The 19,566-nt window shown below is 52.1% G+C and overlaps 2 protein-coding genes and 1 pseudogene across 6 annotated transcripts in view; 1 reads left to right on the forward strand and 2 right to left on the reverse strand.

Moving 5' to 3' along the window:
* The window catches only part of TOM1L2 (target of myb1 like 2 membrane trafficking protein), a 127,352-nt gene extending 125,746 nt beyond the window's left edge, over positions 1-1,606 (reverse strand). For 2 of the 4 annotated variants that reach the window (XM_019027116.4, XM_063706624.1), the window contains exon 1: positions 1,415-1,578. In XM_019027116.4, the coding sequence (XP_018882661.1) occupies positions 1,415-1,466 (52 nt within the window). In that variant the 5' untranslated portion in view covers positions 1,467-1,578. Of the gene's footprint in view, positions 1-1,414 lie in introns of all 4 variants that reach the window. The other 2 variants (XM_004042152.5, XM_019027115.4) reach the window with 2 other exon arrangements.
* Positions 1,607-6,734: 5,128 nt separating this feature from the next.
* DRC3 (dynein regulatory complex subunit 3) overlaps positions 6,735-19,566 on the forward strand; it is a 39,072-nt gene continuing 26,240 nt past the window's right edge. For both annotated transcript variants that reach the window (XM_055386049.2, XM_055386050.2), the window contains exons 1-3: positions 6,735-6,894; positions 12,997-13,113; positions 17,123-17,289. In XM_055386049.2, coding sequence (XP_055242024.2) covers positions 6,735-6,894; positions 12,997-13,113; positions 17,123-17,289 — 444 coding nt within the window. The remainder of the gene's footprint in view (positions 6,895-12,996; positions 13,114-17,122; positions 17,290-19,566) is intronic.
* On the reverse strand, positions 10,320-10,776 carry LOC101149726 (membrane protein BRI3-like; annotated as a pseudogene).

Consider the following 19,566-nt stretch of genomic DNA (forward strand, 5'->3'; position numbering starts at 1 on the left):
ACAAATCACTACTGCTGAAATCAGGCCCATAAGAACACCAAAGATCCTGGCTCATAAAAGACGTTTTACCAGTCCTTCAACCAACCAGGAGGAATCCAGTTTTCAAACAAACTAATCAGCATTCTTGACTGATCAAGTGGCATAAGCCACTGCCTTGGGTAAAAAGGCAAGTTGCTTTCTTAGTAAGGAAGTCCCATATAGTGGCCATTTCAGTATTCCTTTACCTACACTTTGGGCTTTCCTCATCCATGATTCTGGCCATCTCTGGTGTCCCCAGGTGTCCACATCCCCCCTATAGGATTAACAGATAATGCTGAGTACCATTCTCTCTACATTGCCAACAAAAGATTTCAGCTTTGGTAAATTTAATATGAGGTGGGGGAGAAAGCAACAGTCAATGTGCAGAGTACTACAAAGAATATCAAAACTTGAGAACTTTAAGGGATCTATCACATCTCATCTCCAAACACTTTGACAGACAGGGGAACTTCAAACCAGAAAGGGCACAAGGTCATATGGAGTCACTGACAAAACCACTGCTAGAGTCCAGGCTTCCATGATTCCCAGTCCAGGGCTCTTATCATTAAATAACACAGCCTCCCTTCTTTCCTGGGAGGCACTGCAGGCATGCCATCCCCCTGCCAAGATAATCACCCTCCAAGAGCCCCTCCTCCTATCCCAGTCCTTCCTACAGCCCAGCTGAGTTGCAGCTCAAATTAGCAAGTCCCGGAGCAGGGGGCATTTCTGGGAGGGTGCCCAGTCTGAGGGTTGCTGGTACCGAAGAGGAGGGACAAAGATGGAGAAGAAGGTGACATCCCACAAAGGGTTTGGGAGAACTGGGTCCTTGGGGCAGTGGCAGTGAGCCTGCTGGGCTGGATAAAGACACATGCAGTGGCATCTCCCAAAGCGCATTGGGGAAGCAGACCAGCAGTTGGCACCACCTCTAGCAGCAAAAGGAAGGGCTGAGCCTTGATGGGCAGGGAAGCCTGGGGCATCTCCGAGTCCAAGTTGGGCCTCAGGGGTGCCTCCTGGCAGAGTGGCACTGGCGCGCCCGTGAGGTGGCACCAGTGCCCGGGAGGAGGCCCGAGGACACAGATGCCCTGCCTGCCCGAGGGATAGCACCGGCACCCGGCGAAGGCCCAGCCCCCCCGTAAGGTGGCACCGGCGCCCGGCGAACGCCCGACGACCAGGATGCCCAACTCGCCCGTGAGGTGGCACCGGCGCCCAGTGAAGGCCCGACGACCAGGATGCCCAGCCCGCCCGTGAGGTGGCACAAGCGCCCGGCGAAGGCCCGACGACCAGGATGCCCAGCCCGCTCGTGGAGTGGCACCGGCGCCCGGCGGAGGCCCGCGATCCTCACCAGCCGGATCAGCGGCCGCCGTTGCCAAGCCTCCTGCCCCACACGCGGCCTTACCGAGGCACTGCCCCACTGGTGTGCTGAACGGGTTCCCCAGGAGGAACTCCATCTTGGGTGGACAACACGCAGCGGCCCGGGCCCCCTGACTGCCACCTAGGTCTCCGCTGTAACCCGCCGGACTCCCGTCCTGACTGACACTTGCCCCCTCCCCACTCTCTGGAACGCCGAGCTTAGGGCCTTTGGCCCCGCCCCCTTGCCGCGTCTCTATTGGGGGACACCTACAAAGCCCGCCTCCTATTGGTCGTTACACCTCCGTCCGCAAAGCCCCCACCCACCCCGCAGCGTCCGATTGGGCGGAGGAGCGAGCTAGGTCACCGGAGTCCCTGTCAGCCGTGGCGGCACCTCCCCTGGCCCGCCCCCAAAGAGGAAGCTGCGCATTTTGATTCCTCTGTATATTGGTCAATCTAAAGGATTCTTACTATTATTGGACAAAAGACGAGTCAATCACGCAAATAGAAGGACGGAACAGAGGTGAATCTAGGAATATCACCGCCCATAGAAAGTACTGATTGGAGAAACATTTGTTTTCTCTACGGCTGGTTGGTGTAAGGAGTGTTTCACCACCCGGAGATGTGGTCACGTGACTTGTCAACTTTCACCCAGGATGTCTCCCTCCTGACTTCCCCTTAGCAACCAAGTCGCGGCGCTTGGTTCCCCAGCAACCGGGAGACGCGTCTGCTGCGTGGAACCGCCGAGTTCCCAGCGCTTGAGAAGGTGAGACCTGGGAGCTGAGGCTCCCGGAGGACTTGCAGGGACAGATAGTGCCCGACGTAACTCTTTCCTGTGACCTTTTTCTCGGAGGACGCCGGCCCGGCCCTTCTCATTTATAAAATGAGCACGTAGGTCCTCTCCCAGCCACTTTACAGTCGTGCTGAGACAGCCAAGACACTTTAGTCCTGGGCTTGTCAAGCTTTTGAAAAAAAAAAAAAAATACTAAGGAAGCATTTCCCGAGGGAGCAGGGCCAGAATGGATTTTTAGGGGGTTCCGTCTTCCAGCCTCCTTTCATAGAAAGAGAGGTACCCGGTCCACTGATAACTTTTCCCAGAATTTAGCCATCATATCTGACCTCATAACTATCAAATGATTTCATCTTGGTACTGTATATACCGCTTTGGATGTGAATACGGCTACTCAAGTTCTGTATCCGTCTCTGTCAGTAACTCATTTTACGACTTTGGACAAGTTCCTTTACCTCCCTGGAGCCTCAGGTTCCCTAGCTGGGAAATAAGGGCATTAGGACTCCCTTTTTATGGCCTCCGGAGCTTACATGTACTTAAATAATGCATGTGCACTGAGCACACAGTAAGCATTCAGTAAGTGATTGATTTTATTCTTTTTTTAAAAAAAGTTTGTTCATTATTTATTTATTTTTTTTTTATTTTTAAAAATGGAGACAGGGTCTTGCTATGTTGCCCGGGCTGGTCTTGAACTCCTGAACTCAAGCAGTCCTCCCACCTCGGCCTCCCAAAGAGCTGGGATTACAGGTGTAAGCCATCTCGCCCAACCAATTTTCTTCTTATTAATTCATGGCCAATAGGGACTATAGTTTTCAGATCCTGTTGACCTCAGGTTATCGTTTCCCAGGAAAATTCTGGATCTGTTATCTGTGAGGAGGCCACTCCGTTGACAGTTGTGTAAAACTCTGCTACTTTCCCCAGCTCCAACCTCTCTGGTCTTCAACAACACTATCATCAGGCAAGTCAAAGGGGACCCAGGTTGGGTGGTAAACTATAAGATCCCCATAGAAGAGGACTGTTTGGGCCTTGGCCCTGAACCCAGGACAACTGTGAGAAACATTGTGAGCTGTGGCAATGATAGTCCCCAGTACCCTGGGATACAGTTGAGTCATGATTAGGAAAATGGACTCTGCCACGTGCTAAGTGTATGAAGTTGGGCATGTTAATTAACCTTTTTAACTAGCTTCTGTTTTCTTATCTGGATATTGGCATTAGCCCTACATGTAAATTAAGTTTCTAGAAATTTCTCCCATCTACATCTTGCTAACACCCTGGTCATCTCTCACCTCAGTACTTTTGCAATTCTCAGTACTGTTGCTAGAGTGAGCTTCTTAAAAACTAAGATCTGATCACATTGCTTCCCTTATTTTTTTTATTTTTTGAGATGGAGTTTCGCTCTTGTTGCCCAGGCTGGAGTGCAATGGCACGATCTCGGCTCACCGCAACCTCCGCCTCCCGGTTTCAAGCGATTCTCCTGCCTCAGCCTCCAGGGTAGCTGGGATTACAGGCATGCACCACCATGCCCAGCTAATGTTGCTGCCCTTATTAAGCCCTAGGTGCTTTCCAGGGATTCTAGGATAATAACAAAACTCCCACAGACCTCTCCAAACTTGCATCACTTCAGCCAAAGTGCAACAAGTCTGTTCTCTCCCACCTAAAGGGCCTTTCCACAAAGTTATCTCCTCCTTCTTTCCTGCTTGTCCTTCCAATCAGCCCTGTCTTCCTTGGCCAGGCCAGGTGCCCCTAATGTACAATTTCATAGTTCCCTACACCTACAAATTGTCATGGTTTGTAGTTAAATATTTGTATTATTGTTTGATTCATGCCTGAAGCTGGGGTAAAGTCCATCTGTTTTATTCACAGCATATAGCAGTTACTCACTACCCATGTGTGGACTAAACACGTGATCTCACACAAATGCAGAAGGGAGAAATTATCCACCTTTTACAGATGGGAAAGCCAAGGCTTAGATAGGTGAAGTGAGTTGCCAAAAGATGCACAGTCAGGATCCAAATCCTGCTCTGATGTGCTTAACAAATAGCATATGTAATAACAATCCCCCATTTCCTAGCATAGCAATTGCTGGGCTTGACTGAAAGCAAAGTTGATCTGTCACAGGTACCAGGCCCTGATGAAGTAGGAGGGATAAGTCAGTTAAAGTTTTGAAATCAAAATTAAGAGTCATTTCCCAAAGTATAGCACCTTTTTTTTTTTTTTTCTTGATGGAGTCTCGCTCTGTCACCAGGCTAGAGTGCAGTGGTGCACGATCTCGGCTCACTGCAACCTCCGACTCCCTGGTTCAAGCGATTCTCCTGCCTCAGCCTGTCAAGTAGCTGGGATTACAGACATGCGCCACCATGCCCAGCTAATTTTTGTATTTTTAATAAAGTCAGGGTTTCACCATGTTGGCCAGGATGGTCTTGATCTCCTGACCTTGTGATCCGCCCACCTCGGCCTCCCAAAGTGCTGGGATTACAAGTGTGAGCCACCGCGCCTGACCTCCCCCCCGCCAAAAAAAAAAAAAAAAAGGCCACTTTGCAGAAAATATCAGCCAAATATAACACATTAAAATTCCCCCAAAGACAAGTTGATGACAAGTTATGGGAAACCGCAGGGGAAGCCACTGCATAAGAGTGGGGAGCTAGAGAGAGGCCGAGGTCTAGAACTGTCTTTGGGGGTAGAATCAGTCACCCCAACGAGGTGGAGCCAGTGTGAACAGATTGGAGAGAGTGGGAGGAAAAGGACCAAGGTCTTGGGAGGACGGAAGGCACAGGTGGAGAAGGGGTAGGGGTTGAAGGGTGTGGAGGCTATGCCTCCCCTGGAAGCAAAAGAGAAGTGTCCCTCATTGGGACATTTGATGAGGGACAGTTCAGGGCAGAGGATGCATATTTGCAGAAGCTGCATCCAAGTGGATGGTCAGGGAGGCAAGAGGAGGGCAGTCTTAGAGGGAAGTCTCTAAGACCAGGTAACAGGATTGTATGGCCCAACCTGGCTTTTCAGCAGACACCATCAGCCCTGCACCAGGAGTTTCTCCAGCAGTGCCCAGTGGAATGAAAAACAGAGCACAGGGGCTGCCTAGCATCAGGGACGAGCAGGGCAGAAGGACAGGAGGTTCAGGGAGGCCCAGATGCTGGGAAGGCATGTAGACAAAGATAGGAAGTAGGGCCAGTAGGGAGGCAAGAATCAGGGGCAGAAAGTGGGGGGAAAATATCCCTCCTGGATGTCCTCACCAAGACGGTTGATAAGGATGAGAATGTGATCCAGCCACGAACAGCAGCCTGGAGTCAGCCTCACAGTGTGACTGACCAAATCTACAGATCCCCCCTGTGCTGTGGTGTCTCAGTCAAATCCCTCTGGACCATTAGCAACAGAATCTACTGGAGGCTGGGCACGGTGGCTCATGCCTGTAATCCCAGCACTTTGGGAAGCGGAGGCAGGTGGATCACCTGAGGTCAGGAGTTTGAGACCAGCCTGGCCAACATGGTGAAACCCCATTTCTACTAAAAATACAAAAAATTAGCCAGGTGTAGTGGTGGACACCTGAAATCCTAGCTACTCAGGAGGCTGAGGCAGGAGAATCGCTTGAATCCGGGTGTTGCAGTGAGCTGAGACCGCGCCACTGTGCCCCCGCCTGGGCGACAGAGCGAGACTCTGTCTCAAAAAAAATAAATTAATTAAATTAAAAAATAACCTACTGGAGCTAGCTTAAGTAGAAGAGGATTTCATGTGAGAAACAGGAAACTCTCATGAGGCCTGGACCTAGGGACATTAGGTACTGGAAAGCCAGCAAGAAGGAGGCAGCCTCTGTGTCGATCTGTCTGTCCTTTGTCTTTTGTTTTCTGATTCCCAGGTTCCCATCTCTGCTTTTCTCTGTGCATCTGCCTCCTCCCCATCTTGCTCTCTGCTTAACTATGTGCCCAGCCAGCCCACACTCCCTATTCCTCCCCAGCTCAAGCAGCCAGCTCCGATGGGCACTCTCATTCCACAGCCTCAAGTTCACATCTCCCACGGGGAGGACGTGAATGGGCAGCTTGGGTCAGGGGCTCCCTCTGCACCAGGAGAAGCTTGTGGTGTGGTGTGGGGCATACACACATGACTGCCTGGAGGGGGTGAGGTGCTCAAGGAAGAGGAGCTGCAGGCTGACAGGCCTGGCTGGGGCTGCCCAGGGAGCACAGCCAGTGGTTGGTACCCACAAGCCCAAGTGAGGATGGGCATACAAAGTCAGAGGCCTGACACAGGGCCACAGTCATAAGATGAGCCAAGATCACAGGCTAGGGAGACCAGTGTGGACACCAGTCCAGTGGGTCCAGCGAGGGTCCCAGCTGTGGCTGTAGGGTCAAGGGATGAAACCCTGTGGACAGGCCCAGGTGGTTGCCAGGAAGCCCTGGAGCAGTCTTGGTGTAAGTATACAAACCCCGAGATGCAGCAGACCCAGGGCCGGGCGTGGGGCATTCCTCAGAGTGCCAGTGGCCACAAGACACTATAGGGGGAAACCTCAGCCAGACCCTGCCCTCAAACAGAGAAAGAAGCAGGCCGTGAAGGAGCAATGCGGTGTTTTTTAGGGAAAACGTGGGGGAAGATGAACCGGCCGTGCAACTCGATGGAGCCGAGGGTGATGGACGATGACATGCTCAAGCTGGCCGTCGGGGACCAGGGCCCCCAGGAGGAGGCCGGGCAGCTGGCCAAGCAGGAGGGCATCCTCTTCAAGGATGTCCTGTCCCTGCAGCTGGACTTTCGGAGTATGTATCCAAGGTTCAGGGGTGGTGGCCAGGGTGGGGCCCTCCCTGGCTTTCTCTGCTCCATCTTCAAGCCCCAGGATTCCATGCAAAGTCCACGGTCGAGGTTCCCACATCAACATTAGGGCCTACCTGGGTTACAAGGCATAGGAGCAGCACAGATGTTTGTAAAGCGTCATACTTAGTGTCTTCATCATTTGAATATCCACGACGCTCCTGATTCTGAATAAGAATAGAAAACAAGATAAAATTGTCCCACGCCAAATCTAAGTGAGCCCCCAAGACTATGCTGTTTCCATCACACAACTCCACATGGGTGTCCTTGGAGTGGGGGTCCCTGGCAGGCAGAGCCTAGGAAGTCCCACGTAGCCAGAAGCAGAGGGTAGGAAGTGTGGGAGAATGAGAGAGAGCGGGCACTGGGATGGCAGCTTCAGGGAAGGGGTGACCAAAGACAGGCTGGTAGCAGGAGGAGCACAGGCCCTTGAGGCAGGGAGGCACATCAGGAGTGGGAAGATGTGGCTCAGGACCAGGCAGACCCTCACTGCTTCAATGTCCCGTCTGTGAAATGGGATGGCTGTCATCCCTGTCTCAAGCATTGGGTGGGGGGACAAGGTGAGACAGCACGTGCACAGTGCCTGGCTCACACAGCAAGCCAGGCACAGTAAGTGAAGGCAGAGGCAGTACGAGGGCAGTGAGAGGTGGGCAGGGGTCCTGAGACCCCCCCTTTGTATCATGTGCAGGCAAGGCCACAGCAGAGTGACCTGGTCTGGTTCACATTCCTGCTCTGTCTTGGGGCCCCTAGGCTGGCCGGCATCCAGTCAACAACAAGGAGGTATTGAGACCCTGCCTCAGTCCAGCCCTGCTGCCAGAGCCAGGGACACGACAGTGGGCAAGTCAGGCATGGCCCAGGCACAGCCCCACGAAGCCCATAGGCTCCCAGGGCTGACCACCCAAGCAGGGAGGGCCCTGAGCCACAGCCCCGAGAGGGGTAAAGGGGCACAGAACAGGTGCGGCAGGAGGGGGCTTTTGCAGCTGACCGCTTGCCCTCTGTTTCCCCTCCCCAACCTGAGGTTCATGCAGCCAGTATTGAACACCTGCCTGTTAGATGCCAGGTACTGTTCTAGGCACTAGGGATTCAACTATGAGCAAAAAAAGACAAAAGCCTTGTCCTCGTGGAGCTGACATTCAACTTGACGGGGGACAAATAAATAAAATGAAGAAGGAAAATAATACTATTTGCTAAACGTAATATGTGGTGTGGAGGAAAAAAGGAAGGAGAGGAGAAAAGGGAAGTTGGGGGTGGAGTACAGTGTTTTATAGGGTGGCCAGGGGCTTCACCAAGAAGGTAACAATTTAGCAACAACTTGAAGTAGGCGAGGGAGAGAGCTGCTGTGCAGATCCACCGGGGAAAGTGGAGCAGCCAGTGCAAAGGGCCTGGGGCAGGCTGGACCCCGCCTTATCATCTCTGCTGAGGAAGCCACTGTGGAGAGACAAGTCAGGGAGGTCATGGTGTCAGCTTGGAGACAATGGAAGGTGTTTGGCTCTTACAGTGAGTGAAGTGGGGACCCCGGGAGGGTTCTGAGCAGAAGTGGGACAGGATGGGACTTAGGATTTCACAGGACCCTGCTGGCTGCGTGAGGATAGACCGTGGAGGCCAGGGGCCGAGGCAAGGATCTAGTAAGATGGCCACTGCTGTACTCCAGTGAGTAATGACCACAGGCCTGGCCGAGGTGGTGGCCACAGAGGCAGATTTAGTGTCTTTGTTGAAGATTAAATCGGCTTTTTTTGGCAGTCCTGTCATGCTGGTAACTCATTTAGAGCTAACTGCCAAGTACATCCTGATTTGCTGTGTTGTTTTGGCTTTTCCTCCTGAACTGCTGACACCTGGGAAAAAGCCAGCATGCTGGCGTGTGTGGCAGAGCACCCGGTGTGCAGGAGCCACAGGGGGAGTGCTACTGCTGGGGGCTGTCAGATCAGGGCCAGAAAAGGCACCTGGAAAATCCAACCCAGGGATGGGAGGTGGCCAGGAGGCTGGGGCAGAACTGGCCCCACCCTGGAAGCACAGGGGGGAATTGTGGCCAGTATCATTCTGGGAAATCTGGCCACAAACAGGGAGCTGAAGAACAGGCACCAGTCCCACCCAGCCCTGGGAACCCAGGAGAGGCATAACGCAGCAATCCAGCACTAGGGGAAGGGCAGTCCCACCCAGCCCTGGGAACCCAGGATAGGTGCAAGGCAGCAATCCAGCTCTAAGGGAAGGGCAGTCCCACCCAGCCCTGGGAACCCAGGAGAGGTGCAGGGCAGCAATCCAGCTCTAGGGGAAGGGCGGTGTGCCCCTCTGGACCTGGGTCAGAGAACCCTGTCCTCCCCAGAACTTTGTGCAGGGAGGGGAGCTAGGAGGGGTTTCCCACTTTCCCACTGGGACTTTCACAACCTCACAGGCAGGCTCTGCCCCTCTGAATGAATATTGAAACTGCAGCTGGACTGTATGGTTTTTTTTTGTTTTTTGTTTTATTGTTTTTTTTTTTTTTTTTGTAGAGACGGAGTCTCGCTCTGCCACCCAGCCCAGGCTGGAGTGCTAGAGTGCAGTAGTGCGATCTCAGCTCACTGCAACCTCTGCCTCCTGAGTTCAAGCAATTCTCCTGCCTCAGCCTCCCAAGTAGCTGGAACTACAGGCACATGCGGCCACGCCCGGCTAATTTCTTTTTTATTTTAGTAGAGATGGGGTTTCACCATGTTGCCCCGGCTGGTTTCGAACTCCTGAGCTCAGGCAATCTGCCTGCCTCAGGCTCCCAAAGTGCTAGGATTATAGGTATGAGCCACTGCGCCCAGCTTTTTTTTTTTTTTTTTTTGAGATGGAGTCTCGCTCTGTCACCAGGCTAGAGTGCAGTGGCACGATCTAGGCTCACTGCAACCTTCACCTCCCGGGTTCAAGTGATTCTCTTGCCTCAGCCTCCAGAGTAGCTGGGACTACAGGTGCACACCACCACACCCAGCGAATTTTTGTATTTTTAGTAGGGAGGGGGTTTCACCATGTTGGCCAAGATGGTCTCGATCTCTTGACCTCGTGATCCGCCCACCTCAGCCTCCCAAAGTGCTGGGATTATACGTGTGAGCCACCGCGCCTAGCCACTAATTTGTATTTGTATTTTTTATTTTTTTGGCATGAATCTCATTTATTGAAAACATTATATTTCACCTTTCTCAAATTGAAGACTGCAAAAAATAAAAGCAGTGCTTTACTGAGTTCTCATTAACCTCAGGAGCAGCAGCGCTGCCTCTCCACGCTCCAGGAAACCCTGGCTCCCGCGTGCCACATCTATCGCACCTCACTTTACAAAACAGCCCTGCAGCTTAATCAAATAAAACTATTATTGTACATTAGAAAAAGAGAGCTGGGTGTAGAAAAGCCAGGTGTGGTGTTCCCTTTAAGCAAAGGCTGCTCTGCAGTTGGGACATCTTTGCTCCCTCAAGGCAAAACAGCAGATGAACCCAAAGGGGAACAGGATGATGGCCAGGAGGATTCCCAGGAAGGTGAAGCAGTCCTCCAGCACCCTATCCCTGCAGACGGGACAGCCTCTCATGATGACGATGGCATTGGCAGGGTACCAAGTGATAGTCCAGCTGTGGTCATTGTAGACCCTGGGGTGGTGGTTGGGTATCCCTGTGATGAGGTAAGGGGAGGGCGGGCAGCAGCAAGGGGTGGGCAGCAGGGATGACGCTGTAGCCATGCAAGCTGCATGCGTAGTTGCCCTGGCCGGCCCCTAGGTTGTAGGTGGGCAGCCACTCCCACAGCAGGGGCGTGTGGTCCATGGCAGCCCGGCTCAGGTCAGTCAGTCCTGGCAGGGGACGCAGTGGGGGACGTGGCAGGGATGCAGCAGACTGGCCGGCTCAGGCTCCTCTGAGGCACAATGCCTCAGCACCGATTTTTATTTTTTATTTATTTATTTATTTATTTATTTATTTATTTAGAGACAGAGTCTTGCTTTGTCACCCAGGCTGCAGTGCAGTGGCATGATCTTGGCTCACTGCATCTCTGCCTCCTGGGTTCAAGTGATTCTGCTGCCTCAGCCTCCTGAGTAGCTGGGACTACAGGGACACCAGCTAATTTTTGTATTTTTATTATAGAGACAGTGTTTTTCCATGTTGGCCAGGCTGGTCTCAAACTCCTTGTCTCAAGCAATCCACCGGCCTTGGCCTCCCAAAGTGCTGGGATTACAGATGTGTGCCACCATGCCCAGCCACAGGACCAAATTTTTTTTTTTTTTTTTTTTTGAGACAGTCTCACTCTGTCATCCAGGCTGGAGTTCAGTGGCGTAATCTAGGCTCACTGCAACCTCTGCTTCCTGGGTTCAAGCGATTCTCCTGCCTCAGCCTCCAGAGTAGCTGGGATTACAGGCGCGTGTCACCACGCCCAATTAATTTTTGTATTTTTAGTAGAGACAGGGTTTCACCATGTTGGCCAGGATGGTCTCCATCTCTTGTTTTTGTTTTTTTTTTTTTTTGAGATGGAGTCTCGCTCTGTCGCCCAGGCTGGAGTGCAGTGGCGCGATCTCGGCTCACTGAAAGCTCTGCCTCCTGGGTTCACGCCATTCTCCTGCTTCAGCCTCCCGAGTAGCTGGGACTACAGGTGCCCACCACCACACCCAGCTAATTTTTTGTGTTTTTAGGAGAGACAGGGTTTCACTGTGTCAGCCAGGATGGTCTCCATCTCCTCACCTCCTGATCTGCCTACCTTGGCCTCCCAAAGTGCTGGGATTACAGGCGTGAGCCACCATGCCTGGCCCACAGCACCAATTTTGAAAACTTCTTTCACTTCTGTATTATTTCAGTTCTTTTAATGAGCATATTCTTTTTTTTTTTTTTTTTTTTTTGAGATGGAGTCTCGCTCTGTCACCTGGATTGCAGTGGCGCGATCTTGGCTCACTGCAACCTCTGCCTCCCTGGTTCAAGCGATTCTCCTGCCTCAGCCTCCCGAGTAGCTGGGACTACAGACGTGCACCACCACGCCCAGCTAATTTTTTGTATCTTTAGCAGAGACAGGGTTTCACCACATTGGCCAGGATGGTCTCGATCTCTTGAACTTGTGATCCGCCCGCCTCGGCTTCCCAAAGTGCTGCGATTACAGGCGTGAGCCACTGCGCCCACCCTTAATGAGCATATTCTAATTTTATAAATTTTAGAAATCATTACAAAAGCAAATATGGAAAAAAGGAGCATATAAACAACAGAGCTGTACGTGGCTTCTGGGAAAACCTGGCAGACAAGTTTGGCCTCTAGAGTGTTACATATACAGTACATATTTACTTATACATATGTGTTTTTCAGAACTCTCCTGGCTGCCAGTGACAGAAACCAAACTCTGGCTTACCTAGCAAACAGAATGAACCAGCTGTGTAGCTGGCGTGGGTGGTCCTCACAGGCCACAGGGGCCAGGCACTTCCGTGATATCAGGAGCCTGCCTCGTTCTTGCATGGATGACTTATCTCATCCCCTACGTATGGACATTTGGGAGCTTTTCTGCCCCTTACGTGCCTGAGGGATTCCTTTGGACATATATACAGTGTGGAGATAGATTCCATGTAGAGAAATTATAGTTCAAAGGGCACTGACTTTAAATATTTCAATAAACATTGCCAAACAGTGCTCCAAAAAGGCTGAACGAGGTGATCAACCCTCCTACCAACAGAGACACATGTTTTCATTCTATTTATCACACTGTGGAAGGAAGGCCTCTGTCTGTGTCCTGTGTCCTAAGGTGGACCAGCCTCCTGGAGAGTCCCTGGCCTGGCCCCAGAAACAGCACAAGCGAGTCTCCTGCCCAGGCGAGGTCCAGCTCACTTCCACCCCAACAACTTTTTAGCCCCACCCTAGTAAACCTATTAGGTCTTTCTGTGGCTCTGGGTGGCAGTACCGATCCCCGCCCACCTCATAGGGACACAATGTTCCTCGATGCTCAGCCCACATCTCCAGGGTGCCTGTGTACTCCAGGGCAGGGCAGAAGAGTTCTAGGTCCCTTTTGTGTGGTTCTGCCTCACTCCTCCTGTACACTAGCACAAAACTCTGACCCTAACCTGAGGCTGAAATCACCTTCCATTATTTCAGACATCCTCCGCATAGACAACCTCTGGCAGTTTGAGAACTTGAGGAAGCTGCAGCTGGACAATAACATCATTGAGAAGATCGAGGGCCTGGAGAACCTCGCACACCTGGTCTGGCTGGGTAAGGCCCTTTCCTCTGTGTGTCCACCCTAATCGAAGGTGACACCCTGCCAAGGTTATTGCCTTCCCAGGAGACAATAATTGTGTGCGACACTCAGCTGCTGGCCCATCATTAGCCAGGGTACGGCAGAAGCTCTGCCTGCTGGGAGCAAGAAAGCTGCTATTTTTTAAAAGCCTAGGGCTTGTGCTGGGCAAAGTGCAGCAAAGATGTGCCCAGACACAAGACCACAGAATATTCTGCTCTCATCTGCCCAAACTTTCAGTCTGGATGGGGCACAAAGAGGCAGCTGTGGACTCCTATTTAATCTAGACTCAGGCTGACAGATAACCATCGACAGGTAACCATTGGCTGGTGGGACCCAGATCAAACCAGGAATAATGTTCACAGAGGCTAGTGTGTATCAAGCACTTAACTACATGCTAAGTGGGGCCTATATGCTTTCCATATGGGTCTTTCAGTTCACACAGCATCCCCGTCATAGAGATGAGCAAACTGAGGTCACCGCACCACATCAGGCCTCACTGCCAAGGCCATGGAGGGTTTTGATGAGATGTTCCTTCTGCTGGCCTCTTAGGAGCATCCTCACATCTGGTGAGGGGCAGTGGGTCCCTAGCAGGGAGAAGGTGATGGGCCTGAGAGCTCCTTATGCCCTGTCTTGTTTAACCCCCATTTTAATCCTAAGAGTTGGGCATCTGTTATAATCCCAATCTACAGAAGAGGAGCTGAGACTCAGGGAGCCCCAGGCACTTGCCCAAAGCTGCACGACCAAGAAGTATCAGAGCTGGGACTCACCCCCATGCCTGTCTGACCTCACAGCCCACATTCCCTCCATCCTATTAGGCGGTCTCCTGGTAATAAGGGCACCCTGGGGCATCGTGAGCCTTCCAATTTGCCAAACACTCCCATCCTCCTTTGTGCTGACAATTGCAAGCCCATAGCAAACCCACAGGCAGGGTTTTGCTGCCATTTCACACATGCAGCAACTGAGGCTCAGGGAGGCTGACCAGCTTGATGGAGTCATGTGCTACAGGTAGCAGAAGCAAACCACAGCCAGGTCCTCTGACACCTGGGCCCAGGTCTCTTGTCCCAGGTTTCTCATTTCTCTGCACTCTAGCACCCATTAATGCTGATTCATGAATGCCATGGTTTTAAGCAGGAGCTCTCTGGCCTGGCTGTCTCTCAGACATAAAGCAAGTACCACTGAGCCCCATGACAGCTCCCTCTTTCTGTCTGCTTACCCAGAGAGAAACCTGAATACTGGTCTTGGTTCCCTCCCTAACAGAAGCTTATCTTCCTACTACTTGGAGCCCCTGCACACACACTTCCTAGTCAGCTCATTCCCCCAACCCCTTGCAGTGGCCATCCACGCTTCCAAGGGTCATTGGACTGATGGCCAGTGCTCCCTGGGATGGGGGTGCTAGAGCAGTGAGGGCAGGCTCTGTTAAGAGGTCACACTGCCCCTCAGAGTATAGGCAGAAGCTGGTCTTTGTCCAGCCATGGCACTAGGTGCCCAGGGACCCAACCACGGCCAGAAGAGCTGGATCCCTGGGGTGCTGAGGATGGGGGTTAGGGAGGTGGCACTCCCATGGTTCAGCACGACCTCCCACACTGACATGCACAGGGCTGAGGATGTGCTGGAGCTGGCTAGCCCTGGCTCTCAACAGCTGGCTATACACATTTCTTCCCAACTTTGCTTCCAGGGATGCCACGCTGGTAGCTTGAAATTGGCCAACGGTGGGAGTATTTACACCACAGAAATGAACAAGCACCTCAAATCAGGGGTTTTCCTCAGCCCCCATTGGTAAACACTTGCTAGCACACCACTAGGGGGTGGGCTAAGCCTCCCAAGAACAGAACCCAGTGGCACAGTGGGAAAGGAAGTGTGCAGGCCTGGCATTTGTTAGACCCCCATTCAAACCCCAGCTTGGCCAACATACTGACTTTGCACAAGATATTCCACTCTGTGAACCTCAGTTTCTTTTTTTTGAGATGGAGTCTCGTTCTGTCACCCAGGCTGGAGTGCAATGGCACAATCTCAGCTCACTGTAACCTCTGCCTCCCAGGTTCAAGTGATTCTCATGCCTCAGCCTCCCAAGTAGCTGGGATTACAGGTATGTGCCACCATGGGTGGCTAATTTTTGTATTTTTAGTAGAAACAGGGTTTTGCCATGTTGACCAGGCTGATCTCGAACTGCTGGCCTCAAGCAATCCACCTGCCTCAGCCTCCCAAAGTGCCAGGATTACAGGCGTGAGCCACTGCACCTGGCCCGAACCTCGATTCCTTTATGTGCTGTGCTACCTTGAGCATATTACCATGAGGCCCATTTGAATCTCAGTTTCCTCATCTATAAAATGGGGATGATGCTATCTGTGCTATGAGGATTAAACAAGGTAATGCACTTAAAGGGCCTGGCATAGAGAAAGGACAGAGTTATCATTGGTCTCAATGTCAACAGGTGAGCATCCCCTGATATGCGGAGGAGGCTAAATTAAGATGTGGTTAAACTCATCTCCCAAATCACCTTTTTTTTTTTTTTTTTTTTTTTTTTGACACAAAGCTTCACTTCATCACCTAGGCTGGAGTGCAGTGGCACAATCTCGGCTCACTCCACCTCCAAGGTTCAAGTGGTTCTCGTGCCTCAGCCTCCTGAGTAGCTGGGATTACAGGCATGTGCCACCATGCCCAGATAATTTTTGTATTTTTAGTAGAGACAGGGTTTTGCCAGGTTGGCCAGGCTGGTCTGGAACTCCTGACCCCCAAGTGATCCCCCCGCCTCGGCCTCCCAGAGTGCTGGGATTACAGGTGTAAGCCACCACGCCCAGCCCCAAATCACCTTTTAAATGTGATCACCCTGTGGTTATCATGCTCATATTTCCAAGCCCAGAAAAAATGCTCATTTTTGGCCTGTAGGTCATTGGTGTTCCAGGACAAGATAACAGCCCCACCTGCCAGCTAACCCTGAAAACCTGTAGTGGGGAAAAAGTACTTTTAGGCCGGACATGGTGGCTCACACCTGTAATCCCCACTTTGGGAGGCCGAGGTGGGAGGATCACTTGAGCCCAGGAGTTTGAGACTAGCTTGGGCAATATGGTGAGAGCCTGTCTCTATACAAACCTTTTTAAAAAATTAGCTGGATGTGGTGGAGCATACCTGTGGTCCAGTCTACTCAGGAGGCTGAAGCAGGAGGATCACTTGAACCCAGGAGGTCAAGGATGCAATGAACCGTGATTGCACCACTGCACTCCAGTCTGCACAACAGAGCGAGACCCTGTCTCAAAAAAAAAAAAAAAAAAAAAAGGAAGGTACTTTTATTCCCAAAGATGTGGAATTAGTCAAAAGTCTCGGTTGGGGTTGAGGTTACGGTTGATGAGGGAGCCTGAGACAGCTGTGATGGAGCTGGAGGAACCTGACCTGCCACATGTCCAGAGAGAAGCCTTAGATGAACTCTGGCCCCACTGTGGTTAGCTGTGTGGCTTTGGGCAAATCACTGAGTCTCTCTGAGCTTCTGCTTCCCAAATGATAAAACAGCAAGAGAAATTCCAAACTACCACTCAGGGCTGCTGTCAGAGGATATACACATGAGTGCTTGATAAACTGGTAAATGCAAAGCACACAGGAGGTGGTCTTGCTAAAATGCCACAGGTGTGAGGAAAGGGGACACTCCACCGCTGTCTACCCCTGACCCCCAAGGGCACTGCTTCAGACCTGCGGGTTAGTATTTTCCTCCCAGAACTATGGCAGAGCATAGACACCAGTATTTGCCCACATGTCCCCAGCCAGGAGGATGATTGGCAGAACTGGAGAGGGTAGTGAATATTGGAGGCTGCAGGAAATAATTCACACCCGGCTTCTAAAAAAATCACAAACTATTAGACAGTGAGTCAAAATTCTGGCCCTGGCAGCTTGGTGCTGGCTCACAGGGCACTCAGTAGCCCTGATGGTTTTATTTCAGGACAGCCCATCCCCTGACCCAGGCAGCAGACCCTCACAGCCCTCTCTTCTTCCCAGATCTGTCTTTCAACAACATTGAGACCATCGAGGGGCTGGACACACTGGTGAACCTGGAGGACCTGAGCTTGTTCAACAACCGGATCTCCAAGATCGACTCCCTGGACGCCCTCGTCAAGCTGCAGGTGTTGTCGCTGGGCAACAACCGGATTGACAACATGATGAACGTGAGTGGCCGCCCAGCCCGCCCTCACGCACACCTGCAGAGCCTTGGAGCGCCGTGGGTTGAGTGGGGGTCTGTGGCTAGGGGAAGTACAGGCTGAGTGTTCAGATCTTCTCATTTTCCTGGAAAAGCCAGGAATCCGGATTACTCCATGAGGGATTTGCTCATGTTTAAATACCATGCTTAACCCAACAAAATTCACTGGAGAGCACTAATTTACAACCTCCACATTAGTGGTGGTTCTTTCCCTGTGTCTTGCACTTATTTAACAAACATTTGCTGAGGCACATACCTATTAGTGTTGGGCGTATGTCCTGTGCTCACTGGGAACAGAGACAGACGAGATGTGGTCCCTTTGGAGTGACCAGCACACACCCCCATAGTCAAGGCACAAGGAGACAAGAAGCCGGTGTCCTGAGGAACAATAAAACAAGGCCTATGGGTGGTAGGAGGGCACCCTGAGGCTTAGGGGTGTGCACAAGTGGCAGTGGACACAGCTGGGGGTGTGGCAGCAGCTTTAAGCTGCCACAGCTGTCGTCCTGTGTCAGAGGCGACACATCAGATGGCTCCTGGCTTGCTTCTGCAACCCATCAACCCTGGGGGCTGTCCAGTAGCCTTTGAAGATTCCTTTTCTGCTTAGGTCAGTCAGGTGGCCTGGGTTCAGATCCCAGCTGCGGGCCATGGTGGCTTAGGTGAGTGACCTGGGAGGGTCAAGTGCTGAGTTGTGACCGGTATGTAAGTCTGTCCAGCAGGACCAAATCCAGGAGGCACTGTAGTCTCGGAAGTTTGCCCTGCACGCCAGACAGGAGCATCTAAACCCAACCAAGGGTCAAGCCTTCTATGCCTCAGTTTCCTCATCTGTCAGATGGAGATGATGGCCATGACCCTGCTGCCCAGGCTTTCGCAGGAATCAAGTGGGATCATGAATGTAACGCATTTGGTTCGGTGTCAGGCTGGGGTATGTTCCTAACAAATGGAGGACTGTCATAGCTGAGGACCTTCCTGCGAGTGTTGGGATGAGGGGAGCTTGATGCAGACTCACTGAGAGATAACTAGAATTTGCCATCCAGCAGAAGGAAAAGGCTTCCCAGGAGGATGGAATGGTGTGAGCAAAGGCCTGGAGGTAAGTTGGGAACGCCTGGCCGCACGCATCGTTGAGGAGCGCAGGGTCCCTGGACGAGGTCAAAGGTGTGTGGTACAGGGTTGGGCTCAGGATGTGGCCGGGCCTCGCTGCAGTCAGTCAGGATGGCCAGAGAAGCAGTGGGAGCCGAGGAGGCTTCTGTCTGAGATGTATTTGGGGCAGGTCTACATTTAGGAAGGAATTCACCCCCATGAGGGTGGATTTGAGGGGGATTGTGAGAATGGGTTACCCCAGGACAGTGTGACCAGAAAAGATACTGTACCTGCAGGTAAGAGAAGCTGTCCCCAAACTGGCTGGAAGCAGAGGTAAGGCAGGGACTTGCACGCAGGTGGCTGGTTTGAGAGGTGGCTTCAGGAAGCTGGAGTAAGGGAGGCAGGGAAGAACCAACACACAGGCGTGTCACTGAGACTGCTGCTGCAGGTGACGAGGGAGGATTCCCCTGGCCTCAGAAGTGTCCAGAATGCCTCCCAGAAGTGACCCTCTAAGGACAGGAGCCTAAGGCATTTGATTCCCGCAACAGCTGAGGGAGACCCCAGGGGGATTAACTTTCTTGCCACCTGGCTTTTGGGCTGGGTGGTCTTCTTTGGCTTCAGAGATATCTCTGAGGCAGAAAGTGAGTAATGAGATAGGACGCTGCCAGCTAAGGTCTCTCATGGCTACAGCTGAAGCCAGAGGTAAGCTGAGCCCCTGCGGCAAACAACAAGGGCATTTAGTGGCGTGACAATTGGCACTGCAAGGAAGGGGTGCTTATCAGCAGACCTTCAAGGACGTGAGTTCCTTCTGCCTCTGGGCTCTGCCATCCTCAGCATCTCCCCAGAGCTTGATTCTCTTAATGGTTGCAGTCAAGGACACGGGCTTCCTTGTCTGCATCTAGCAAGATGGAGAGAGCAAGAACTCTCCTTCCGACAGTGGCCCTTTAGTCTGATCAAGCCCCCTGAGGGTCTACACTGACCCTCAGACTAACATCATGTCTGGGTGATGGCCAGGCTGGGCTTACATGAACGGCCTGGGGTGGGAAGCACCGAGTTGTCACTAGCAGTTCCGCTGGGTCAAGCCACAGAGGTGGTGGAGTCTCAAGTTTGCCCTGCATGCTAGACAGGCAGCATCCAAACCCATGCATGGTCTTGCATGAATCAGCCC

The sequence above is a fragment of the Gorilla gorilla genome, chromosome 4, assembly GCF_029281585.2.
Source record: "Gorilla gorilla gorilla isolate KB3781 chromosome 4, NHGRI_mGorGor1-v2.1_pri, whole genome shotgun sequence".
Taxonomy (NCBI): Eukaryota; Metazoa; Chordata; class Mammalia; order Primates; family Hominidae; genus Gorilla; species Gorilla gorilla.